At 38.8% G+C, this 27,906-nt stretch overlaps 1 protein-coding gene across 4 annotated transcripts in view; it reads right to left on the bottom strand.

Annotated features, from left to right (window-relative positions):
• Nucleotides 1-27,906, bottom strand: part of agfg1a (ArfGAP with FG repeats 1a) — a 49,218-nt gene that overhangs the window by 2,238 nt on the left and 19,074 nt on the right. Inside the window, exons 2-13 of one of the 4 annotated variants that reach the window (XM_041804184.1) lie at nucleotides 23,769-23,862; nucleotides 19,836-19,951; nucleotides 17,844-18,009; nucleotides 16,998-17,160; nucleotides 14,685-14,804; nucleotides 11,631-11,702; nucleotides 5,197-5,412; nucleotides 3,120-3,291; nucleotides 2,073-2,152; nucleotides 1,546-1,662; nucleotides 266-418; nucleotides 67-161 (exon numbers count right to left, since the gene is read on the bottom strand). In XM_041804184.1, the coding sequence (XP_041660118.1) occupies nucleotides 67-161; nucleotides 266-418; nucleotides 1,546-1,662; nucleotides 2,073-2,152; nucleotides 3,120-3,291; nucleotides 5,197-5,412; nucleotides 11,631-11,702; nucleotides 14,685-14,804; nucleotides 16,998-17,160; nucleotides 17,844-18,009; nucleotides 19,836-19,951; nucleotides 23,769-23,862 (1,564 nt within the window). The remainder of the gene's footprint in view (nucleotides 1-66; nucleotides 162-265; nucleotides 419-1,545; nucleotides 1,663-2,072; nucleotides 2,153-3,119; nucleotides 3,292-5,196; nucleotides 5,413-11,630; nucleotides 11,703-14,684; nucleotides 14,805-16,997; nucleotides 17,161-17,843; nucleotides 18,010-19,835; nucleotides 19,952-23,768; nucleotides 23,863-27,906) is intronic. The other 3 variants (XM_041804193.1, XM_041804200.1, XM_041804207.1) reach the window with 3 other exon arrangements.

Genomic DNA, 27,906 nt, shown 5'->3' with positions numbered 1-27,906 from the left:
CTGACCGAGCTTATCAGGTGTTAATTCAAGGTAGCTCTGAAATCAGACCATGCAGCTTTTACTAACCAGGAAAGGGTTACTAGAGACCATTGGTCCCGCCATGGCCTGTCCAAACGGAGTCACAACCGGCTTTACCTGGGCATAGGCCGGATATCCCCCACCTGAAAGACACAGGTGTCGCCAATTAATGGATGTGAATCTGCATCAGTGACCACATAAACAAACACAGATGGATGCCATCACTGTGATCTACACAGAAACACACCGTTGGGCTGCTGGGGGTACGCAGGAGGCTGAGGGAAGGGAGTCTGGCCAGGAAAGGGTTGCTGAAAGGTTCCACTAAAGCTGGTGGGGAGGTTGTAGGCTGCAGTGTTCCCAAATCCGGCAGGCATGCTCATGGAGCCCGTGCCGAATGATGCTGCGAGACAGCAGGAGAGTAAATGGTTAAAAAAGCTTTACACAAATACAACACAAAGTCGATATACAGGGCACATAAACATCCCATAAAACACACACAGGTTTCTAAATGGAAGCTGGAAGACAACAGAAGAAAACAGAAACTAAGGTGTTAGATCAACAGCAGCTGGTTAGAAAGCACACTGAGGAATGAATGAGCTGATAGGTTAGGATCAATACAATGGTCATCAGACTGGTACAGGGAATGTGGAGGTTTGGTGACTATTCATTTAAAAGGTCAGTAACTGAACCTAACTTTGTCATCTGCCAATCAGGGCTGGGTCATTCAGACCAAAAATACCCTGATATTTTTAGCTGAATGGGGATAAACTAAAGCAGACCAGCTGGGGTGAAGGAAGGGGGAAGTGGTTATGCTCAGACAGGTCTGAAACAATCCTGCCAAACCCCCTCAGACTCATACCGAGTTAGTTAATGTGTGACGATTATAACTAAGGCGCATTGTCCTGATATATTTAGTGAACAGGAAGCAGAGCCAGAAAAGATGCAAGCAGAGGACACCAGGGAACGTACCAAAGGCTGGAGGGTAACCCTGCCCAGGAAGAACCCTCATCAAGCCTGTCCAGCATGGCGAGAGCAATCAGACAGAAACTGAATCTTCATTTCAGCAACTTTCAGCAGTATTGATCTTCTCTGAGCTCTACTGCCCACACCCACAGCAAACATTTCTTTACCATACTTTGATCAGTAAGGCTGGCCACATGCTAGACCAGTGGCTCCCAACCTGCAGTCAGGGCCCCCCTGGGGGGTGGGCAACAAAGATCTCAAGGGAAGATAAGGCTCTGATATCCTCCAAATTATTTATTAACTTAACTCATAATACACTCATTAAATACTTTATACAAAAGTATTTTGGTAATAAACACGTACGGGTCTATTTTTTAGGGTTTTATCAATTAAAAATGTCACATTGATGTTGATTTTTGTCATACAATTGACACTCTGTTTTCATGTGGGTCTTGAGGGGGGTTCAACTTGTTTCTTACACAAGGAGGGGGACTCAAAGGAAAAACGGTTGGGAACCACTGCACTAGACCACGTCAGATCCACACAAATGTCCACAGAACAAACCTGCTGCCGCTGCTGCCGCTGCCGCCATGTTTGCTGCTCTGCCGTTGCTCTGGAAAGGGTTGGTGGCCGCTGCAGCGGGGGCCACTCCAGCGGCGACGAATGGATTTGTTGATGGAGCTGTCAGAAATAGAAATCAAGTCACAGATGAAGACTACAGAGCAGAGAAGATAACGGGAAAACATGTAGGAAAAGTCTCAAATGTCTTCTGTGACCTCTAGACTAAAAAATCCAGGAAAGTAAATGATCACGGATGAACTCCAGCTGAAAGTTCAAGATTCGTCCACAGCCCTCAGCGAGAGTTCTTAAAGAGCACAACCATTCAGGCCTCCACATCGTCCATTAATCCCTGATAATTGGACACCTCGTTGGGCTCTAACCCTTACACGTCAGCCCTGTGATTGACTGGTGACCAGTCCAGCGTGTACCCTGCCCCTCTCCCAATGACAGCTGGGATAGGGTCCAGCCCCCTGATGGGATAAGTGGTGTAGAAAATGGATGGATGGATGGATGGATATATTTTTACTGACCTCCAAAGCCTTGTGCCATGCCAGGCAGGACTGGTTGCGCTTGTACTGTTGACACTCCGGTCTCCTGACCAAACATAGCCCTGAAGGGAAATAGAAACACAGAGACTGGCTAGGAAGACCAGGAAAAAACCCAGAACAACCCGTCTGATAGATGTGTTGCTACTGTATGTTTTGTTAAACTTTATTGCTCTGACATGACTTTAGTGACCGTCTGAATGTGCTAACTGTAGTTTTCAGTATTTTTATTGTTTTTTCCTGATACTTTTTGATATTTTCAGACTAGATTAGCCCAAAATGACTGAGAATGAATGATCAACTTTCTCTACTGAAGGGTTGTAGTCATGTTTGCCCACATGTCTAACTGTACTGTTGACATGCTTTTCTAATATCGTAGCTGTGCTACAACAGAGAGCATGGAGACCTCTGTTGAACAGTTTGGGATGTTCAGGGCCTTGGAAATGTTTCTGTGTCCATCACCTGACTTATACTTTCCAACACTCTGAGTTGCTTGGAGTGTTCTTTTGTCTTCATAGTGTAATGGCAGCCAGGAATACTTATTAACCAGGGACTGAACCTTCCAGGCACAGGTGTCTTTATACTCTAATCACTAGAGACACATTCACTGCACTCAGGTGATCCCCATTTCACTAACTGTGAGACTACTGGCACCAAGTGACTAGACCTCTTTTCAACTGTGTTTGTTTAAAAAATAGGAAAGTGACAGAACTGAACTAGTGATGTAACATTCTTTTCTTTCCCTTTATGTGTGACTTTGTGCAGGTATTGTCAGAAAAAAAGATATTACATCACCAGTGTTCTGTTCTGTAAACTTTGTTTTTTTGTTTTTTGTTTTAAGACAAACACAAAAACTAAACTATTGTCATTTCTCATTTCTCTTTTGAAAACAAAAAGAAATTAAAAACAAAAAACTGTTTGTTTTTTAATCTTAATATAAAATAAACTACCTCAAAGAGCAAAATGTAGGTTTTAAGTGTTTTGTTCTGTTGGCTTTAAAATAAACTGTTCCTGTGTGTGCCTGTGTCTCACCCTTGTGATGTGCTGCTGGTGTTGTAAACGCTTGTTGCTGGCGCTGATGAGCTGAAGGCGGTATCCAGCTCAGCTAGAGCGGCATAGCGGTCCCCTCCTGTCAGCTGCTTCTGAGATAAACCGCCCACTCCTGCTGCCGTGGCCGAGCTCACGCCACCAGGAGCACCACCCCCTGGAACAGAAACAGAACAGGAGAGGTGTGCTAAGTCCAAGGATCAACGCAGGAAGGAATCTATTATCTCAAAAGACACAAAGAAAAGGTCCAGAGATAGCTGCCATATCAACCTATTAAAATAAAGAGGAATAAATGTTCAGTCAGTATGATGTGCACTTCTAACATAGAAATACAGTTATTAATACAAACAATCAGACTAAAACCAGCCTGTGAAGTCTCTGGATTCTGATCAAATACCAAGAAGGCTATTTAAGCAGGTTGAATAATCCGGGGGTTTGTTGTGTTAAAGTAGACTGGCTTGAAAGCTCTGCGACCGGGGGACCGACTCTAAAAATACTAACGTCATCTAAAATCACCCAAACCTCCAACAAGAGACAAAGAAGTAGACTGAACTGTCCCTGCAGAGGGGCTGAAGAGTCAAAGGGGCAAAGGTCTAGGGACTTGATACTCAAACTCAACAACCACTTTATTAGGTACACCTATTCAACTGTTTATTAACAGAATATCCAATCAGCCAAAGGCATAGCAGCAGCTACTTTATTTAGACATGGTGAAGATGATGTGACCAAAAACCACAAGACATGTATAAATCATCTTTCGACCCCATTCTGATGCTAAATTCATCCTTCAGAACTTCATTCTCACTATGGTTTTGTCCTGTTCATTTTATTTTAACTACAAGTACCCTATTATTCAATTACACTGTCTATGATATTATAAAAATTTCATTACATTCAAATTATAATACAACCATTCTTTACATTCAGATAATATTGCATTTTTTACACTCAAATTATATAAATTCTGCACATTTGTATAATTTTTTACACTCAAATTATATAAATTCTGCACATTTAAATTATAATACAATCTCTATTCTTTATGTTCAGATTACAGTACAATATCAATTCTCTATGTTCATATTATTAAAAAACCTCAATTCTTTATGTTCAGACTTTAATATAACCTCAAGTCTTTAAATCCAGATTATAATATAATATCAATTCATTACATTCAGATTATAATATCATCTCAATTCTTTATTTTTATATTATAATAAAATCTCAATTCTTTAAATTTATATTATAATCTAATCACAATTCTTCTTACTCAAATTATAAAATAACTAAAATTCTTTATGCTCAGATTATGATATAATCTCAATTTTTTATGTTCAGATAATAATATTACTAATTATTTACGTTCAGAATATAATATTAAAAAATCTTTACATTTTAGAGATTATAATATAATATCAATTCGTTATGTTCAGATTATAATATAACCTCAATTGTTTATGTTCAGATAAAAATATATAATTACAATTCTTTACATTTAGAATTTAATCACAATTGTTCACTTTCAGATTATTATAACATTCTTAATGTTCAGATAATAATATAACCCTTATTCTTCACATTCACATTATAATATGGTCACAATGTTCACGTTCAGTTTATAAAATAACGGCAATTGTTTACATTCATATAAAAATATAAACACAATTCCTAACATTCAGATTATAATATAATTGCAGTTCATTATTTCTCTCTGGATGAGCTCCTGTCTCTTTCAGCTTTCAACCATGCATCCATCATGAACATACAACCAGTTTTTTGTTATATATGCATATGATAAATAAAGGCCACTGTCTTTTAGTTAAAAAGGTTTTATCAAAGACCGGCGTGGGAGTCAGACACATAGAATTCAATAAAGTTAAGACATATTAAATGTTTTCATCACAAAGATATTTCAGCCGCTGGTAAGATGTTAGTTCTGACGAGCAGTTGGGTAGGTGTACCTAATAAAGTGGTTAGGGAGTGTAACGTTCCATTATACTTCTGTTTTTGGTCTTTCCCTTCAACAGAGATGTAAGGAACAGGCTAGGCAGGAGGAGTTTACCTTGCTCTGATTTGGCAGAGCTAAACATGTTATCCAGGTCAGCCAGGGCTGCGTATTTATCAGCAGGGCCGCTAGAACTCTGAACAACATCTCTGCCTGCTGCTGTGGAGTTACTCTGCGAGGATGAACTGAAGGATCCAAAGTCAGCGCTACACGATTTGGGGAAGTGGTCAAAATTTGCAAAATTGGAATTTGCTAGTCCGCCTGCTGTGCTACCTGTGTGGAAGAGAGAGATTGAGAGGTCATGAGGGGGCCCTTGATGGTTTTAGGAGAAACAGCAGTGACAGGATGGAGAGGAAGAGGAGGAGCTGCAGGGGCGGGAGAGAGTAAGGCTGTAGACATAAATACAAAGACGCTGCATTGACCAGCTGTTGCAATACGCCAGTGCTCCTGCCATAATGGTAGAAAAAGCTCACCCTTTTAACACTTGAGAGGTTTTCTGTCTAAAAAGCACCATCATTTACATTTGGATGATGCATCGTCCTTACAGCCAATCATTTCTGTTCACTGAAGGACTCATTAGTTGTAAAACTAGCAAGAAGTGAAGCCTATTGTTTTTAAAAGAGATTTCATATCACAAGATGGGGCAGGACTTGACACACCTTTGGCTTCATCTTGCCCCTTCTGAAGCTCTTAATTTGTGCTTTTCAAAATGTTGAATGTATGACGCATTGACTGTCAAGATTATGTGGCTTCACTTGCTGTGAATTATTTTCTTTCAGATATGTTCAAGATAAATAAAGATCAAATCATATGACAATCACTGAGACTAAAAACATTACCAACATGGCATAAACATAAATGTATGAGCCAGCTAACCAATGCAGTGTCTATGTACAACCCCAATTCCCCAAAAATTGGGTTGCTGTGTAAAATGTAAAGAAAAACAGAATTATGCAAATTTCATAAACCCATATTTTATTGACAACAGAACATAAACAACATATCAAACATTCAGAATGAGAAATTTTACCATTTCATAAATAATAATAGCTCTTTGGAATTTTCTGGTTGCAGCACATCTCAAAAAAGTGGGGACAGGGCAACAGGAGGCTGGAAAAGTAAGTGGTACTACTGCAAGCCAGCTGGAGGAGCATTTTGCAACTAATTAAGTTACTAAGCCACAGGTCAGTAACATAACGAGGTATAACAGGAGCAATTTAGAGAGGCAGAGGTTCACCAATCTATAAAAAACTGTGTTTAAAGTTATTCGTGGAACAATTTCATAAAAATGTTCCTCAATGTAAAATTGTGAAGACTGAATAGCCCACCATCTATGTCCCATAATATCAAAGATTCAGAGAATCTGCAGAAATCTCTGTGTGCAAGGGACAAGGCTGAAGGTCAGTATTGGATGTTGGTGATCTTTGGGCCCTCAGGGGCCACTGCATTAAAAACAGGCATGATTCTGTACTGGACACCACTGTATGGGCTCAGGAACATGTCCAGAAATCATTGTCTGTGTTGCAGTTGGCCGTGCCATCCACAAATGCAAAATAAGGCTGTATCATGCAAAGAAGAAGTCACATACGTGTGAAAATGATGCAGAAACACTGCCCTCTTCTCTAGGCCAAAGCTATGTAAAATGGACTGTGGTAAAATGGAAAACTGTTCTGTGGTCATATCAGTCAAAATTTGAAATTCTTGCTTGAAATCACAATCATCTTGTCCTGATGTCCTGACTAAAGAGGAAAGGGACCATCCAGCTTGTTATCCTTGCATAGTTCTAAAGCCTGCTAGTGCTTATGGCGTGGGCAGCTTACACATCTGAAAAGGAACTATCAATGCTGAAAAGTAGAGAGAGGTTTTAGAGGAACATATGCTCCCATCCAGACAATGTCTCTTTCAGGGAAGGCCTCGGCTATTACATTAAGACAATTCTAAATCACATACCACATCCATTACAACATCATGGCTTCACAATAGAAGAGTCTAGGTGCTGAACTGGCCTGCCTGCAGTCCAGACCTTTTACCAACAGAAAACATTTGGAGCATCATAAAAGAAAAAAAAAAAGAAAAGAAAAGAAGCTCAAGGACTGTTGAGCAGCAAAAATCCTACATAAGACAAGAATGGGACAACATTCTTCTCCCAAAACTCCAGCATCTGCTCTCCTCACTTCCCAGATGTTTACAGACTGTTGTTAAAAAAGAGGGGATGTTACACAACGGTAAACATGGCTCTGTCCCAATTTTTTTGAGATGTGTTGCTGCCATCAATTTCAAAATGAGGAAATTTTTTCATGAAATGGTAAAATGTCTCAGTTACAACATCTAGTATGTTGTTTATGTTCTATTGTGAATAAAATATGTGGTTTTGAGATTTGCAAATCACTGGCTTTGATTTTTCTTTACATTGTACACAGTGACCCAACATTTTTGGATTGGGGTTGTGCATATCATGTCTTTGGAGTCAGCTGGGATACCTCCATTTTTTTGGGACAGTTAGCAACGTCGCTAAGAATATCCTAGTGAGAAAGAAAAAAAAACAGTTTAATTTACTACTGTTGGAGAACCATTAAGGCAGAATGGTGCCTTTGTGGTTAAACCAATGCTGAATACCACTCAGACAAAACCAAGACTAATCAAGATTTTGTGTCAAAACAACAAAAGTTCAACATTCTTTAGCCCAATTCAGACCAAAAATATAGACTGAGCTGCAACTCGCAACTGCTTGGCCGTTCTGTGACTTTCTTAAAGCTGACTAGTTCACGCCGCTGCAAGTGAAGGAGGCGAAGCACTGCTTCCATAGCAACAACTCTCACAGTCACCCTAAAGTTCCTACACAATAAATCTGTCTCCACAAGAGGGACAGAAATGCATTTTCACTGTTTTACTGCATATTTATCATATTGTTTAACATCAGGCCTGACGATTCATCTATTCCCTTTGACATCTCAAAGGGATGTCCTCTTATAACTAGGGTATTTAAGGTATCTGCTGAGGGAAATTGATTTTCCACATAGAAGTTTAACTTGTACAGCCTTAAATTTCTGATGGATAAGCTTGTGTAGCGCTAGGGCTGAACAATTTTCAAAAATAATCTAGTTGTGATTTTTTCACAAATATTGTGATTTTGATTTAATACGCTATTATTCTTGGGTAATCTTATGTATTTTCGACAAATTCAAGTGATAAATACTCCCATAAATAAGACTGTGCGTATTGAAAACAATGAAATTATTTCCGAAGCAATTAATCCATAGTACCATGAATCTGAATATGGGGGTGCAACAAGCTTTAAGCTATTAAGGAGGCGACTGGGGTGGAGGAAGTGAGGCTGGCTACCAGCAGATCACAGCCGGGGTATGATTGTCATGAAGTAACGCTAGGCTTCATCAGTTTTAGATAGAATGAGCTAACTATTTTTGCTCAAATTGCAAATGTGACGTCATTTGCTTTGTTTAAGGGCATTTTCATTTTTATGTTACTTATTTTGATTAAGAAAAACATACATAAAAACAAAAAGGAGGATTGTTGTAAACCATTATTAAAAAACACACACTTGAATATTTGCATAATGTGCATCAATCTCTGCTGCTGCAAAAAATTTATTTATTAAACTGTATTTTGACATCCAGCATCAACGTTAAGATAAAGAAATCAAATGCAGAATTCTGAGATCAAAGTCAAAATTGTGAGACTTATTTCAGAGCTCTGAGATTGAATTAAGAATTTTGGGATCGAAGTCAGGTCCCTGCGATCAAAGTCAGAACTAAAAACTGAGAAAAAAAGTTGTTTTCCAAATTAATCTTCAGTGGCTCTCCTCCTGTTCGGTAATATAGAGATGTTATCACATGATTCACAGCACACCTTTATATAATGAAATATTCTACTTTGAGTGAATATTTTTCAATATGTCCTATTTATCTGTATGTCACATCCTAACCAGTTGATTTCAATTTGCTGAACTGAATTACAGACATCACCATTGTGTCCTTTGACAGTTTTGTTGTTCACTAATATTTGGTCTGAAATGGGCCTAAGATTGCAGCTGATAGATAGTAAACAAAATCCTGGCTTTTTAAGGAAGAAAAAGAACTTCAAGAAAAGATAAATGTCACATTTTACTAAAAACAAACAACCAAATCCAAGCACATGCTAACTTAGGCACTTGCCACTTTTTTAGAACTCTCACACCATGTCCTAACAGCATGCAAGCATCAGATATCGAAGCCACATTGTAGCATCACACAGTCACCATCCACACTGTACTGTTACATATTTCTCTACTCTTTTTGGCTTCTCCAAGTTAAAATTACATCTAGGGCTTTTATTTTGAGTTCAGATAAACAGAGGAATGGTGCTTGTATCAACAGCTGTGTGCTTCATAGTTTAGCCTGAGTTTTATAACAAGCCAGAGTTCAGATATGGTTATTATCATTGTACAGCTGTCTCCACTTTAAAAAAAACAAGCTAATCTGTGAAAAATGAAAGACAATCAAAGAAATCTTGCTGTTAGACACTCCTGGTTCCCTGTCATCTCCCTCTTTCCTCACTCTTTGTCAACATGAGCAGGAGAGAGGTGAATGAGGATGGGGTGACAGGTCGAAAATGACATGCTGCATCGCTCAAAAGCTGTCAGAATATTACAATCAGTGTAATCAAGCTTGTTTAGTAGCTGATGCTCAATCGAGTCACGTGCAGTTAAGACACGCCACAAGAACACTGTGCAGACTTTAATTTGTTCCAAAACAGCATCATCAGTTTGAGTCAACACATCAACAACTGCAACGGCATAACAAAGACCTCAGACTTATCTAAAGGCAAGGAAGAGCTATCTGGAGTTGGGCAGCCATTGACTTTAAACTGTTAAATCTTTGACATTGTTTAACCCTTATGGGAGGTTGTGTGTATTTAACATCCTTTTAATTCTTCACATTTTGTTAAGTTTGGCTGTGTTCATGTATATGGCATGGATTTTGGCAAGATTGTGTATTTTATTTGGTCTCAGAATTTCCAGCTCAGCTCCGACAGTCAGTCTCAAATACACTGTTTACAAGCAAGAGTTACACTCAAGCTGAAACCCATTCAAACTGATATTTCTGATCTCACTTCCATTAAAGCATAAAACATGCATTTTATTGTATCTGGGTGTCAATCTGGGCTTTTGCTTTGAAGTGTTTATTTTTAACTACTCTCCATCAGATGGCATCCTTCAGACCATATTTGGCATATGAAGAAAAAAACATGCCAAACATGCAAAAAATAATTATGCATAAAAATCAATGATGCTTCTAATTATATACATATCCCAGGCTGCAATAATTCAACACAAAAAAATACTTTGCATATAGTATATTAAAAATAATCAAATTTTCTGTGTTCTTTTTTCATTGAAAACATGGTGGTATCACGGCAATAAAACTGAGATTCAAAGAGTTAAAATCTTTAAAAATGAATGACTATTAATTATATCAATAATTAAGTTAATTTTATTAGAAAAAATTAAATGAAGCAGAATAAATTATTAATGTACGATATTTATTAAAGCTGCTGAATGAAAATTGCATTTTTTGTGCTTAGCAGCTTGAGATTCAGTATTTGACATTGCACAAAAATGATAATGCATAAAAATCGATGTTTCTGCTCATCATTTACATATCCCAAGCTGTGACTCTACGAGTAAAAAATTACATTGGATGTAGAATACTGAAAATAATTGATTTCTCTGTTTTTTCCTTCTAAAAACATGGTGGCATCATGAAAGACACTGGCATTCACAGGGTTAAAATCTTTCACAATTAATGAATATTTGATATCAATAGTTAGGTCAGTCGTTGGTGAAAAAATAGCTCAATTCAAGTAGCATAAAATATTAACACATTATATTTTTTTAGCTACTGTAAGAAAAGTGCATTTTTTTGTACTTAGCAGCTTGAGTGTGACTAATATTAAAATAATCTCTAATGGTTAACAAGGCCTGGGAGATAATTCGATTATCAGTTAGAAAATGTATATTCTAAAGAACAAATATCTAGATTTCTCTTAAACTTTCTCTGCTGCTAGATGATAGATGGAATGTTTTAAAAACTTTATAGGATGACATCATCAAAGGCAGAAGACGGAATGTTGGTGAAGCTTGCCATGTTGGTGTTTGATGTCAATTTTTGCTGAATAGTAGGTCACAGTTGACAACTTTTGGAAGAGTGAGTGGAACTGAACTGGCTCCTCCACCGTGGTATCAACTTCCGGGGTTATTCTATAAATCATCCCGTCAGGACTCTGTTTCCCAGAGTCATCTTTAATAATGGAGCATCTATCGGACGCTATAATCCCTGTTTTGAACCAGTCAGATTAGCAGCAGTGATTCAGGCCTACAGACACAAAAAGAGCTACATGCTGAGACACAAAAACATCCACAGAGGAGAGGATCAGAGACGACATGTTGGGCATGGAGGACAGGGTGAAAGCTGTTAGCCCAGAGAGAGACTTACTGTGAGCGCCCTGGAGAGGCAGGGCGGCGGCAAACTCACCCACACTGCGGCTGGATGAGAGCACAGTGAACGCTGGCAGCCAAAAACCAAAGAGGGGAGGGAAGAAATGAGGCAATGAGCAATGGACGACAAGGTGGAACAAAACAAAAGAAAACATGTAGAGGTAGAAAAAAACGATCAAAGCACACGAGCTGCTGCTGAAGAAAAAGGATGAAACACGTGAGATGGAGCGAACAGCTTAGGCCGGACGGCACGGCCAGAGAGAGGAGGATTATTTTACAAAGCCAAGAGAGATAGAGAAAGAGAAAGAGAAGGCCTTATCCATCAACTGTAAACATGCTGAGCTACATGTAGGGACAGCAGAGGGCGCTACAGTGCATGAGATGTATCTGAGAGGAGGGAAGGAGGTCACTGATAGTAATCCAGTCTGTTTGTGCACCAATATAATGACTGAAATGCTCCAGTACAAAATTTAAAATATCCTTTATGTTTAAAAAACCAAACAAACAGTGTGGGGTGTTCACAGAGGGAAATGTGGACTAAGGTTGGGCAATATGTAGTTTTGAAAATATATTGGTGTATTTTAGGATATGTTAAAGGGTCTGAGAGCAACACACAGACTCCCTCCTTCATACTGTCCCTAATCAGCAACATCATCATTCAGTCTATGCTGCTTTTTAGATTTAATTATTAGCCATAATGCCATAACCATTCAGGGTAGACTTACAAGCTACCTAAAAGAGAAACCATAATATATGGGCATGAAGAAGACACTATTCCTCATGTTATTAGCATTGTTTTAAGAAAAACATGGTTTATTTGCGATCTGAGTTAACAGCACAAGTTTACCCATTAGACTTCCACTTTCACACAGGAGGCGGTCCTAGAATGTGCATGTGCACTGGAAGTGATGCCAGAGTGCATGCACAGCTTGTAACCAGCATGAGGGTGGAAGTGCCTTTTTCAGTGCATTTCTCCCTCATTATGAGAAATTTATGAATGAAAACAAACCGTCTGTTTTCTGTGTAGTAAATAGGGCTCAATGGTGTGGTTCCAGAAGCCAAAAACCCATTCATTTTCTCCATAGCTTTGATTATTAGCTACATCATCAGAAGTACCCCAGCTACACTTACCATAAGCTACCTGAATGTTAAACATTGATATATGCTTTTGGGATATGCGCGGTTAAATTTTTTTGTCAGATTAGCTGGAGTGAGAGTTACAAGTAGGTTAGACTAACAGCCAATAACTTTTTTTATAAACACAGGCCTAAAAGCCCGGTCTATAATCCTCTTTAAAACTGCAATGAACCTCCCACCAGTAGCCACTGTAGCTTCAATGAATGGCTGCTGCCTTTCTGTCTAAGCTTTCCCCCGGCACTTTAACAATGTAAACATGAGAAGCTCAGCAGTTACCATGTAGTAGGAACATCTTGGTATGACAGTTTTTTAAGTAATAAATGGAAATAAAGTGGTATGTAGGCTGTCAAGGGTTGAACTCGCGTACAGCTACTTAACCAAAGGGAAAAGGCCACACATCAAAAAGGCACAAAATTAACCTGCAAAGAGGAACGAAGGCTGGCGGAGCTAGCTGCTAATGTTAACAGGTGTGATGCGAGCCTGATATACTCTGTACAGCGGGGCTAACACAGCGACCCTGTGATGAATTTGACTGATTTTTAAGTATTTTCCCATTTTAGACTAGTTGGCTAAACGCAAGTTAAATGAGTGTTTAGTCGAATGGGGAAATAGACGCATAGGAACATCCCTAATGTGCTCCAGTAGAATGAAAAATTTTGCATAATATCAACCTCGTTTTAAGAAAAAAACAGTTATTTGTGATCTCTGTTAAAAATACTACAGTAGGTTGTGTCTCTCACCCTTCAGTTTGGCAAAACAGTGTCTCCTCGATCATATTTTTATGTATGTTACTACGAGTACTATATTTTCTTGCATTTTGTGTTTGTGCTAAAATTTCAAAAAGCTAAATATAATAATGATTAAAAATAAAATACTACAGTTATCACTATATGAGTGTCACAGTGATGTGTCTGATTGGTTGGGTCTCAGGTTACCATGGAAACGTCTACTGAGCCAGTGAACAAAGGCTGTTAACTGCTGGTGACAACAGTACATGCCACAGTTATATGGTGCAATAAATGCTCAAACTACAACATGTTACATATTGTCCTTTAACATAAACACTACAGTAAAGGTAAGGGTAAAACAGGCACATATACGGTTTAAATCACAATGGATTGTGGGCTATGGAGTTCCTTCCTCCTTGTAAAGAAATATCTAGAGTATTTTACCTTTGCCTTTTTCAAATGCTATTTTTGTGCTGAATCAAACGTTTTATAGTCCGGAGTATTCAGGTAGGTGGTTAGCTAGGTTCATGCCTTATGAGAGGGATTTTATGAAACGTCTATGGGGGATTTAAATGGCAAATTTCACTTCTGGAACCAGCACTGCTGAACCATTGAACAGAGCCCTCAATTCAAAACAAGAAGTAAACAGCGGGACTGGACAGAACTCATACAGAGTTATTTCTTGGTTGGGAGCCCCCTTGTGGAGGAATTTTACACGCTGTGCGTTTAAAGTTAAAGAGACGAAGGATCTGTTTTTAATACGAGAGGAAGAGATTCTGAAAATAAAGGATGATAAAGATGCTTAAAATTATTTAGCTGATGTGGATAGAAATAATTTTCATCACTTATTGTGACCATGAAACAGATCAGAGTTTGTTCAATATGTGACTTTCTCTGCGGCCTATTAAATAAATTGATTCATTGCATTGGTGCATCCCTTATTTCAGTGTTTAATATGAATGTCAAAGACACTGGCTATAAGCTTTTGGCAAAGACACTCCATGCAGCCTTTGAACTTGTTTTTCTGTGTGCTGAGTCATACATTTTCACTGCTAATGTGTACACATCTTCAGAGAGATTGTTTGTATATAAGTAAACCAGTAAAACTAGATTTATGCAGCACTTTAAACCTGTGCAGGACTTGATTCCATGTCTGAAAGTTGCCCCACAAAGAGAGCGTGGTCTACCTGTATTTGAGGGTTGGAACGAGGCTGGAGGTGCTGAGGGGAAACCACCTGTCGACCCAGACGTGCTCCCAAATGCATCAAAATTAGCAAAGTCAGCATTCACGTTGGCATTCTGTGTCGCTGTCGGTGGATGAGGTTAGGATGGAGACGTGAACAGAAAAAGCACAATGAGAGGAAAACATGGGATGAGACAACAGGGTGGATTAAACATATAATGAAAACAGACATGGACTACAACATAAATACAAAGGATTATGAATAAATATGAGGGATAATCATAGCATGACGTCAGAGCGTGGTGGATTAAAAGGCCGAGGAGATGGTCTGTGGTTAACCCCTCCTCCAGGTTACCGTTAGGACTCCTCATCTAGAACAGAGCAATAATCACGATTCATCTCCTGGGTGTAAACGCTAGGATGCCGTCTAAGTAGGTGGAATAACAGCCTGTCTTGATGGCTCTTGGAGGGGAAATGAGAGGACGTTCTGCTCCATGGGGGCCAACACTAATAGGCTGATGCTACAGACATTAGTAACCATGGAGGCGAGTCCACCCATAACATCATCAGTGCTGCTCTATAATGTATGGCTGTGTGTTATAATCATGGATGAGCTGCTGACATTTAACAGATTCAGCCTGATCCCGTTGTTTCTGAAGGTCATTGATCACTGATCAGCATTCAGCCATGCCTTTAGACGTGAAGGATTTTACACAGCTGCTGCATTAATGGACATGCATATGATGACTGTGTTCTCCATAAAAAGAAGGGGGGTATGCATCAATAACCCTTTTCTAACAGGCCACACCTCCTCAGACAAAAAATAAACATGGTGGCCGTCCACAATGAGAACATACAGTGGTAAAACAAATATCTGCTCAAAATAAGGCACTTTTGGCTTTGACAGAGCTCTGTACTGATTACTAAAGACACAGTGCACCATGGGTGTGGGAAGAAACAGGTTTTCTGACACTAAAAATCTCAAGTAGAGGTATTACATTAACACAGTTTAAAATTTTTATCAATACCAAATTCAAACCAAATTAAATCAGTACAGGTCTTGATACCACAGAAAAACCAAAACTGATCACTTGTTTCCTTTTTCCCATTTTGCACACCAGAAACGTTCACTGTTTCACAGCTAAAGAAGTTTAAAACACAACAAAACCTCTGCACAGGTATGAAGGAAGACTCAGGATTTAGTTTGACTGATGATGAGGCCGTGACTCTCGGCTACGCTCTCCGTCACAGCTTCTATCGTAACTATTCAAGTCACTGTCTGGTGAAAATACAAACAGATAGAGAGCAGAGGAGAGAGACTGAGATGTCTCCTGGTCCGTTAAAGTTTTCCTTTCCATCCTGATCAACAGGCTGATGACAGCCTCATAGCCTCGCACAAACATTGACACCCATAAAAATGACCTAAATATGAAAAAATTAGAAATTACACACAGAGCAGAATTACTGCAGACAGTTCTTCTGGTTTATTAAAAATCATTCAGAGGATATATATTTGATTTTATGTGGGACAGATACTTTATTTTAGCAAAATTTGATTTATTTTTTCCTTTACTACTATGAACAGTCAAATCTTATAATTGGTTCACTGTTTGATGAGCCTTTTTAATGTACAGGTGGGAAATTTAAAAAAGGCAGTTTTGGATGTCAAGGAGATCATTTTTGTTGTCTTGGTATCAAAACTGTAAACTAACCTGACACGTTTTCCACATGGATGTGTTTCACACATCCATGTGGAAAACTTCCCATAGATGGTGTTTGGGAAAGGGCAGAGCCTTTGAATAAAAACTCGGATTGTGACTGGATGAATGTTCTGTCTGTCACATCTTTACAGGTCAATCAGAGCAACAAAACATGAAGACTCTTGGTGAATTCAGTCAAGAGAGGGGCATAAACATCATTTCTGCAAAGAAAACAACTCAGTGCTGTTCTTTGTTCTGAAGAAATGTCGTCAAGTCAACTTTGACATCATGTGGATACCCTCCTTATCAGTATTAGCTACAGGTTTATTGAACCTCCTCCAGTTATTTTTCCAACACTCCTTAATAAAAGCATGCGTACAGCTCTCTGCTGAATATTATCTCCTAAAGTTAAAGACACTTCCTCATTTATAAAGGGCATTACCATAATCACTGCAGATTACTCATTTCCTGCATTTCCTCACTACTTCCTGTCTCAAAGAGCCCCTTCCCTGTTGAGCAGAGACATTTATGTTTTCCTGACTTGTTAACTGGGAACAGAGTTCATAATGCCATCACATATAAGTTATTGCTCAATCACTCAATTGTGTGTTCCTTACTTGTGTGGCTGTTGAAATGTGCAAAGTTAGCAAAACTGGAGCTGCCTCCAGCGTTCATGTTGGGAGGGGCGGCAAAGATGTCTCCACCCAAGTCACTGAGGAGGTCAAACCTCTTGTCACTGAACTGCTGCTGGTGGGTTTGACCACGGCTCGCCACAGGAGACTGGTGGAGAGAAGAGATGAAGTTCATTAAGGCTTCAGGAAGGTGGTGGACAACACACAGAGAAATGACTGGATCTGGATGAAGCCTCCTTGAGACTGCACGAATGTAGGCGAGCCTTATTCAATATCTACAAATGTAATTGGTGCCAAACAAAAACTGACATATAATTAAGAAATTGTGTGATTGGACAAAATAATGTATAACATTAGACAGGCCCCTCTTTTTTTTTTAGATTGACTTCAAAGTTGCAAGTGGGCTTAAATGGTGGCTGGGCTTAATGGGTACACTTACCCTACTTTCCTAGTCTTTTGTTGTCCCGTCCCTACTTTTGTGAGATATGTTGCTGCCATCAAATTTAAAATGAGCTAATATTTTTCATGAAATAGTAAAATGTCTCAGTTTCAACATCTGATATGTTGTTCATGTTCTACTGTGAATAAAATACAGGTTTAAGAAATCTGACTATCATTGCACTCTGTTTTTATTTACATTTAACACAGTGCCCCAACTTTTTTGAAATTGGGGTGATAACTCATTCATTAAGATTCACAGACATAGAGGCAGTCAGGGGTTCACCACGTGGCTGCAAGAACTGGGGATTGAGCCCCTTACTGAAATACGACCACAACCACCTAGTGAAACAATAACATGTAGAGTACATGAACGCAGCACAGATATCTCACCTGGTTAGGTGGGGTGCTCTTGTTGAGATGCAGGGCCGGGGCAGAGTCCCCCAGCAGGGACTTGAGCGGCCTGACCTCAGGAGTGCTGCTAGTGCTGCTGTTTGAGGAGCCCGAGATGGAAGCATGGACGGACGCCACAACCTTGGCCTGCTCTGGAGGTATGTACCTGGACAACAGATAAGGTAACAGGTGTGAGGATAGAGTTAATACCAAACAGGTTTGAAAAATAAACCACAGGATAAAAACAAAACCACTGGAAAAACAGAGGAGGAGAGAAAGATCTCAGCATGTTTAGACCTGATCTGTTCTTTGTGGAAGTCAAACAAACAATAGCAAACAGATATTATGAAATCACCCATTTTAAGAGCTGTGCTAGTGATGTGAAATTTACATCTTCATTAAACTACATAGTGTGAACATTAGAGCTGAGTAACTAAAGCCTACAGTTTCAGCTGAGGTTCATCTGCCCCAGAAATCAAAGAGATGCCTTTATGATAGTATAAAGGCTTAGAGGGAGGAGGGATAAGACACACCCATTCCCTCCTTCCTACTGTCTCTTATCAGCCACATCATTCAGCCTATGCTGCTTTTAAGCTTTGATAATCATCCTTAATGTCACAACCATTCAAGGTACACTCACCACGAGCTACATATTTGATTATGGAGTAGACACAATTTCCCATGGAATAAACCTCACTTTGACAAAAACATGGTTTTACTCACAATCTTAGTCAACAATACTACATTACCCACAATCCCTTAGTGTCACAGAAATGTCCCTGATTGGCTGAACCTGCCTTTACATGCAAAACTTTAACAACAAATGGTCAACAAAGGAGGAATTGGGTAACGAAGGTGTGTTGGAGATCATATAGAAAATGTAATTTTTTAAAGCATTTTCCAAGTGCTGTTAAGAAGAGCAAGGATTTCTTTAACACAGCTTTTCCAAACATCCCAGTTTTATTTTGGATGCTAACATTATTCTACTTTGCACACAGAAACAAAATTATCCCTCAAAAACCAAAAACTACCAGGGTCTAAATTACTGGCCCCCTTTAGAACTGGCCTTTTTGTTAAGTCACAGTCAGCAGCAAAACTGGGTCTGGGACGTCGCTTTGTCTTCCAACACGACAATGACCCAAAACATACGTCTCTTACGGTGAACTAAATGTCCAATGTTGACGTTACTGACTGGCCTGCACAAAGCCCGGACATAAATCCCATTGAAACCATCAAATCTGGAAGAGCTTGAGAGATTGGCCAAAGAAGAATGGGGATTCATCAGGAGACGTGTCAGCAACTTATTCAAACTACAATGAATGACAGGCTGTTATCCAACAAATATAAGACACGACTGATTATTAGCATCTGGGGGGATCATAATTTAGACCCTGGTAGTTCTGGGTTTTTGTGAAATAATTTAGTTTGTATGTGCAAAGTAAAATAATGTAAGCATCCAAAATAAACCTAGGATGTTTGAAAAAGCTGTGTCAAAAAATCTTTGCTTTGTTAACAGCACTTGGCAAATACTTTAAAGAAAATTACATTTTTGTAGGGGACTAATAATTTCATCCTCATCTGTATGTTGCATGCATCTGTGTCATTAAAGAACTGTCATTACAAACAATTTTAAGTTTAACTTAATGATAATGGTAGAGAAATTAAACCACAGCTATCAGTAGAACAGTTTCATCCAACAACAACTTAAAGTTTTCATGCTTATTTTTAGCATTCCACCTATTCCAGACTGACAGAGCTGAACTCAGTTGACCCATAACTACATGAAACAACTTCGTCTTGCACGTGGAGCAGCTCGACTGTCATGACATTCTCTGCATTTAAAGTTGAATATCTGCTGACTTGCTGGAGTTTAACTGCTACGAGCCGCCGGTGAGACATTCCTAACCACAGAGAGGAGAAGCACAAAGGAAAGCTACGTGTCTGAGCACAGCACACATCCACCGGGGTGTTCCTCTACTCAGACAGACTCACCATCTCTTCTTCTCATATTTGTCTTGAAGGAACTCCTTGACTTTCTGCGGTTCCCTGAAGTCGGGTATTGAAGAGGTCCTGTCATCATAAAGGCCCAGCCAGATCTGCTTACACACCTGGAGAATTTAGAGAAGAACTGTTTGTTGGTGGAGGATTTCTGCTGCACTCACAACAACAAATACCTGCAAGTCTTTTTAACTGTCACAATGAGCCATTAAACTACGAACTGTATCAGCCCATAATGTGTTCTGTGGTCACAGAACACATTATGGGCTAATACAGGGATGATATACAGTAGTTAATAGTTAATTTCCTTAAGAGCCATTAAATGTTGATCAAGAAAGCATTCATTTCAGTTTGAGAGAGGTTTGCCAGGTTGGTGAGTTACTTAAGGAAAAAAATCAAAGCCTTGTCATTCTCTGACCTTGGCTTTTAAAAAGCATCACAGAGGAGTTTGCCTCTAACAGACATATATAAAGGCATCATGCATGTGTACCTGCAGTAGAGGACGCATTTGATGCTTTTAGACTTTAGCCGTAAAACTAATCGAACTAATCCTGGTATCAGATATTGCTCTGTTTATATTTGAGTGATGCATACCAAATGACATCTCAGAGCGCAGTGAAGCTGCTATTAAGAATGAATGGTAGCTAATAAGCCATGAGCTCAGAGGCTAGCAGTGCTTCTTTAACAGCTTTTCTTCCTCATGTTGTCATAAACATGCTTTTAAAGGGCACACAACCGGGAGCCTCGAGTGGTCGGCATACAGGTGCAGCTCAAACAAATTCAAATATCATGAGAAAGTTAATTATTTTTCCTTTGATTTACTTCAGAAAGTTAAACTTCCATGTCTTCTAGATTCATCTCACAGAAAGTGAAACACTTCAAGACTCTTTTGCTTTAGTCTTGATGAGTACGCCTTACAGCTCACAAAAATTTACTACCTCAAAATATCAGAATATCACAAATCATCAGCCCAAGAAAAAGATTTATATACTTATACAATTTATTTATTTTTACTGCATCTATATAGGGTAGCATGGAGCTGACCAGTCCATGGCACTGCTGAGGCTTTCCCCTCTTTTTCTGCCAAATAGTAGGCCATAGTTGGCAAATTATGGAGAAGTGGGTGGAACTGGCAAGACAACCTTGCAGAGTTATTAGATGTTAAAATGATAAGGCTGTGATATTATTGGATAGTGCAACAGGCTAAAAACTTACATTATCATATAGCAGCAACTTTATTTCAAGTGCCACCAATGAAATGCCTATTCTAAGTGTATGATATGTTAGGAGACAATAGTAGCAACATGAAAAAGTGAACAAAGCAGTTTGGCTCCTTCACAGATACAGTGCAGCTAAACCAGGATTAGCTGTGACAGCAGAGGGCGAGTGATAATGCTTAAGTGATAGACGGTGGCGCAGACGGCGATAACAAATTCACTCTACGTGAATTTATTTATCAAAAGCTATTTTACGAAGTAGCACCTGATAATGCCTTACACATCAATGATTCCCAGTCTCATTGTCCCAGAGGGGAAGGTAGGTTAGCGATTTAACTCTGGGATTGAGTAGACCTATATAGTCAATGGATTGTCCCAATTCCATGTCTGACATCAGGACAGGAAGATCCAACTTCCAAAGCTTCAAGCTGATTGTTCCCAGTCAGAGAATGACCAGACTAATAGAGGTGGCAGCTCTAGGTGTGGTAAGTGTGGTTTTGTTAAAGTGACTGCAAATCTGTAAACAAAGGCGGCCGGTCTAGAGATTAGCGTGGATGCAGCTATTGCAGCAGTTTGATCAGAACTGGGCAACATTTCTTTATAAAAGGCGAGAAAAGAACCACACTGAAAGCTTTCATTGGTGGAAAATATGTTTTTGCTCTTCTCCTGACCAGCTCTACTGTGGAGGTGTGCGCCTTCTATGTCATGTTATGTGGTTCTGATTGGACTGTTATGAATGTGACTGACAGAGCGTATATCAAGGCCTTTATGGCACTGCCAAGATGGGTGTAAAAAATACCCCACAGTATGGAGATCTGAAACGCCCATCTGTGTCCCAGTATCAATAAATACCCAAAGCCAAGGTACCAGATCTGAATCAGAGCTTAGAAAGCTGGATTGGTGCCTCACTTCATGTAAGGGTAAATGCCCGATGAGGTGTCCATTTATCAGGGATAAATGGACAACGTGGAGGCCTGAACCATCTGACGCGCAGCCTCTGCAAAGTCCATTAATCCCTGATAACTGGACACCTCGAAGGGCATTAACCTGCTTATACCATGGTCACTTGCCAACGAAAATTATTAATAGAACTACCAATTTATAATTTCATACGTTTTGTGATCAAAATAGAAAGTTTTACTAAAGCAAAAATTTCTTTCCCCTAAAAACACCTGAGGGCTTGACTAATAACTGGAATAGCCATTCCAATCCTGTGACGTTCTCAGGTAATATAAACATAGTTCAGTACTGCAGTAAATAGGGCGGGCCACAGATACAAAGTCACAACTGAACAGAAAAACTAGTCCGCTCAGCGCACTTTCTGAACGGATTTATCAATGAAAAGACATGAAGACGAGTGAGACTGAGAGACATCTGTGATCAGACTATAAACCTGTGAGGTAACATGGACAGTCAACATGAACAGCCATCTGATAGAAAGCTTAGTTTTAGCAGACCAGCTGTTTGAATAAACAGATCAATTCCCCCTTCTGCACTACGAGGTCACAGACGTGAAACAGAGCTGTCCACGCCCTGCAGGTGCCGATTCTCCATCAGACACGTCAATATTTATCAGATATTATCATGCCGGTTCATCAGAAGCATTTCCTTTGGCTCTACAAAGAAATAATGGCTTCTTCTCTTTTCTTTTTGTTATTCAAATCTTCTGACAATAGTTTATAGCAGTTAGAACAGGAGGGAAGTGAGTTTTTTGTGACACTCACTTCTCAGAGTTAAGGTGAGCATGGAAACAAGACGTCCATCGGATATAGAAGATAAGACCGTCTTAGGTTACAGGTCTTAAACCTGGAGTCTGTCATTTTATTCATGTCAGTTAAGTGATGGTTGATGTGGGTCCTTATGCTCCTTAGGCTGGCAGCGCTGCACTCCCAGCTCAGAAAATATGACTGCCTCAGGTTGCTATAGTAACTCCTAACGGAGTAACGGCTAACGGCTGCTGCGCATTAATTTGGAACACTGTAATGATTTTTTGACTGGAACTACTTGTGTGGTTCGAACAGTGTCCATATGTATTAGAAGTTAATGGACACCAATGGAATTTCCAGAGCCAATCAGAATCGAGTATTCACAGAGACCATGGTATGAAACAGATTTAATGTCTTTCTCTGTCTTTGGTACGGTGCTTTGTCCTTCGGTAGCCTTTACGTATCGAGTGCTCTCCTTGAGCTCATCTTGAAGGAAGTGGTATTTTTACAGCAGGAAGGATACATGCATCATCTCCAGCCTTCAGTCTCCTCCGCGTCTGCCTGCCCCAGCATTGCCAAAGCTTTTAATAGGCCATGTTTCCCATGTGGCATTGCTCCATTTCCTACATTTCCTTTTACAAGAACTGGCTCTTTAATGATCCTGCTCCTTGGTTTCTTTAACAGAAAAGGGCTGAAGAATTTAAAAAATCAGACATTACTTAGACTTTTCTCTAACCTTTTGTATAATTTAATCAATGTAATCAACTGATCCTTTAAACATGGCTGAATAAAGTTAGCACTGAGAAAATACAGTGATCCACACATCAGGAAGCTCCCTTATCAAGCCTTTAAATGGAACCACTGTCATTTTAAGCCATCATGCTCTTCTTATGACAAATATTTGTGACATAGATACTAGGGTTAAATGAGTACAGTTAACTGGTAACAGATAAAGGAAGTAACAGAGGTGACATTAGTGATCGGGCAGAGAGTCGCTGGCTCACCTCATTTCCATGTTTCTGTAGAAACTCTATTTCCTGTTGTGTGAAGGTTGTCATGGAGATGGACTTAACTCTGTGGGGTGGGTTCAGTCCTCGTCTGTGGGAGGAGAAACAGAAACAGGTCAATTTAAACGAGACACTGATCGCGATGGTCACATCTAGGGCTGAGTGATACAGACCAAAAATCATTCCTGATACGTCTGATCTGAATGAATGCACACAATGTTTATCTGCAGGTTTTTATACTAAGAAACAAAGAATTGTTTTCACAAAACCAGAATTATAAACTTTGATATAAAAAGTGAAAGATGTCTGATACCACAGCAACAAAAACAGAAGTCTTAGACAACTAATATACGGCAAGTTAGATGAACAGAAATTTAAAATGAACTCCTACATACTTGCATAAAAACAGTGGCAACATATTGGTAGACTGAGGTCATTAAAATGTTCTGTCTTCTTAAATATCATATTTTTGAAATTGTACAAATATCCTATTTTGATGACTTCATTGTCTTCAATCAGAATTTAACCAAAGGTAAGAGAGAGATGTCTGCAAATCCATCGGCAACATGATGTATTATGTTGCCCAGCCGTTAGTCTATTTTACCACCAAAAGACTTGTTTTGAAAATGAGAAACCATAAATAAAAAAACAAGCTGTCTGACAATTACCATTAAAAATAGGAAAACAGAACATTGAAAAATCCTGACCCTGGCTCTTTAAGGTGGTTCATGTCAAATTTGAATCAAAAGAACAAAAGCTGTTTTCACTTCTCTTTGTTTTTCTTTTCCAAAAAGAATGAATACATAAAAATAGTTCATTTTTCATTTTTATTGTTTCTGTGTTCTGATCAAAAAGAAGGATAAAAGAATTGAACACTGGTGATGAAAACTTTCTTTTTCAAAACACCTTCAGGGAAAAAAAGAATGTTACATCACCAGTGTTCTTTGATCTTCTTTCTTTGATCAGAAAACACAAACATGTTGAAAATTAACTATTTATTTATTTATTTATTTGGAAAATGATAGAAGAAAAAACAAAAAATGAACAACAGATATGGAAAATGGAAATCAGAAAAATGGACCACTGTCATGTTTCCAAACAGTATGAAAACGGTTTATTCTTTATCTTATTGCTAATGTGTTCTGATCAATTAAAAAAAAAGATAGAAGAGCAGAATACTGCTGATGCATCATTCTTTTTAACAACACGATCAGGAAAAAAAGGACGTTACATCCCCAGTGTTCCCTTCTTTGAGCTTCCTTTTTAACCAGAACAAAAAAAAACAACAGATTTTGTACAAATAACTTTTTTCAATTATTTCTTTAGTAAATTAAAAAATGAGAAAAATTGGAAAAATGTGTTTTCATTTCTTGTTATCCAAAAAGCATGAAAACGCAAAAAATGGTTTATTCTTTATCTTACTGTTTGTGTTCTTAAAAACAAAGAAGATAAAAGAATGAAACACTGCAGATGTAACATCCTTTTTCACAACACCTTTAGGAAAAAATAAGATTACATCACCAGTGTTCTGTTCTTTTATTTCCTTTCTATGATCAGAACACATAAACAATAAGTTGAAAAATAAACTATTAACTATTGAGTTCTTTTGGAAAATAAAAAAAGAGAAAACGAAAAACAGCAAACAGTTCATTTTATATCCTCAATTTTTTAAATTCCCAATTTAATGCAAACTGCCCGGAAATAAGTTATTTCTTAATTTTGGATCATTGGTTTCAGTTGAAAAATCTGTTTGCTGTAAACTACACTGAACCCCAGTTGCCAGTGTCTCCTGGAAGCTCTACTTTCTAAACAATCTACAGGATGTTACATATCGTAAATAAAACTCGTAGCTCTAGTGTTATCTGAACATCCTCAGCCTCTTTGAACTGGGCGGTTAAATGAGCAGCACACTGAGACGAACCGCAGAAACAAACGCTGACAGAGACGAGGAATGACCAGGACAAAGGGGTCGGGTGAAACTTCCTTCTAATTGGTGTTCAGTGAACAGAGGCTGTCAGCACTGTGGCAAACTCAGTGATCTCCTTTAATACAGAAACTTCATTTATGAGGTAAAACCCATTAGACTCCACGAGCCCAGGTCACATCCCTCAGAAGGCCATGGCTCACGCCACCACAGCCCAAATTAAAACCTCCTGTTCACTGTAAGGGTTTAAAGAGCCAGCATTAGGCTTGTATATTAAGCTCCAGGCTCACTACTAAAGGGAAAGTGTGGCACTGGTTTCAAGGTCGCCACATGTTTTGTCTGTGAAGGTGACCAATCAGCATCCAGAACGCAAGCAGATTATTTTAACAGCGAGCAGAGAGAGAGACTGCTGAGTAACACAGCCATCAATAGAGGAGGAGACGACTTACTGCAGCACAATCTGACAACACAAGACCCGAAGCTCTGTTATTCACGCTGTCAGTAGGGCTGGGAAATATATCAGGTTTTTCAGATGCATTGATATATTTCAAATAATTTATTCATGTGTTCATGAGTCTGAACTACATGAGTTAGCTCAGTAACAAGGCGGTGCTTCCAGATATTACCAACAACTGACAGTTGGTAGGGCTGGGAAATAAACCAAGAATTTTGGTTTATCAAAATATGTTCAAATGAGATAGAGGGTATGACCAAACTGTTTATACTGATATGTTGATGTTAATTCTTAAAACATGATATCAGCACTAATGCTCAGAAAAACATAATTTAAACCAAGAACCACAGACATTTATGTCATTGATCACAAGATATTGAAAATGTCTAGTTTGAATAGGGCATTATTTATTCATTTTCTTTATTTAAGGGAGCATTAAATTATTAGTTTAATCAAATGATGATGATACTTGTTTAATACCACAGCAACAACAACAAACACTCCTTAGCACCTTAGCTCTTTTATGTCTTTATTTGAAATATTATTCCCCAGAAAACCTTAAAAGGGAAGATTTTACATCAGAAATGATCCATTGCAAGTAACATGAATCTGTGAGTTTCCCACAATTACACAGCAGGCTTTAATTGTCAAACTTAATTATCTACCTCTATTTTTTGCCTGCATATTTCCATTGCCCTTATTGGCAATTTTTCGCTACTTTAATTCCATTTTTACTGCTTTTAGCCCATTTTCGACACTTTTATCCTGCTTTTAGGAATTTTTGGCCCCTTTGATTTCATTTTTAAGCTGCCTTTTGCCATTAAATGCCACTAATTTCCCATTTTGCCAGTCTTTCATGAATTTTGCCAATTTTTTCCACCTTTCTTCAAATCTATTGCCCATTTTAGTCACTTTTCACTCATTTTTCTCCACGTTTTTGCCACTTTTTGACCATTTTTGCCACCTCTAACTCACTGTTTTTTGCCACTTTCCACCCATTTTTGCCACTCTGCCTTTTTTTGGCCACTTTTCTCCCAGTGTTTGCTGCTTTAAGCCCATTTTTGCCACTTCTTTTTGCCACTTCTCCCCCCTTTTTGACACTCTTATCCTGCTTTTTGCTATTTTTTGCCTCTTTCTGACACTTCTCACCCATTTAAGCTGCCATTAGCAATGTAATGCCACTTTTAGCCCATTTTTCCCACCTTTTTTTCTGATTTTTTCCCATTTTAGTCACTTTTCACTCATCTTTTGCAATGTTTTTGAACTCATTAGTTGGTCACTTCTCACCCATTGTTGCCACTTTTCTCCTGGTGTTCGCCACTTTTTGACAATTTTTGCCACCTTTAACTTATTGTAATTGCTGCTTTTCACTCAGATTGTGGCTCTTGCAAATGTATTGTTCAACAATTTGGCTCTTTGGTTGAGCAGAGTTGAGTAACACTGGTTTAGACATTGCTCGCTCTCTTTTTTTTACCTTAACATTTCAAAATTTAGTTTTGCAAGAGTTTGCCTGCAGTTTTTGTTTCTATAAAAATGTCCAACATGACTGTGTATGATTTCTTATGTCTCTGTGGTATCAGACAGGTTTGGTTTAATTTCTACCAATGTGAATTTTTACTTGTCCATGGTCCAGCTATAGGTCAAAATTACCAGCTGACACATCAGCTGAAAATATCAGCAATACCGATATCATGGCGCTAATATTGTGTATTTCTTTTTTCTTTTAAAGATTTATTTTTGGCCTTTGTGCCTTTATT

This window comes from Cheilinus undulatus, linkage group 2 (genome assembly GCF_018320785.1).
Source record: "Cheilinus undulatus linkage group 2, ASM1832078v1, whole genome shotgun sequence".
Classification (NCBI taxonomy): domain Eukaryota; kingdom Metazoa; phylum Chordata; class Actinopteri; order Labriformes; family Labridae; genus Cheilinus; species Cheilinus undulatus.
This window is presented reverse-complemented; position numbering and strand designations above follow the sequence as displayed.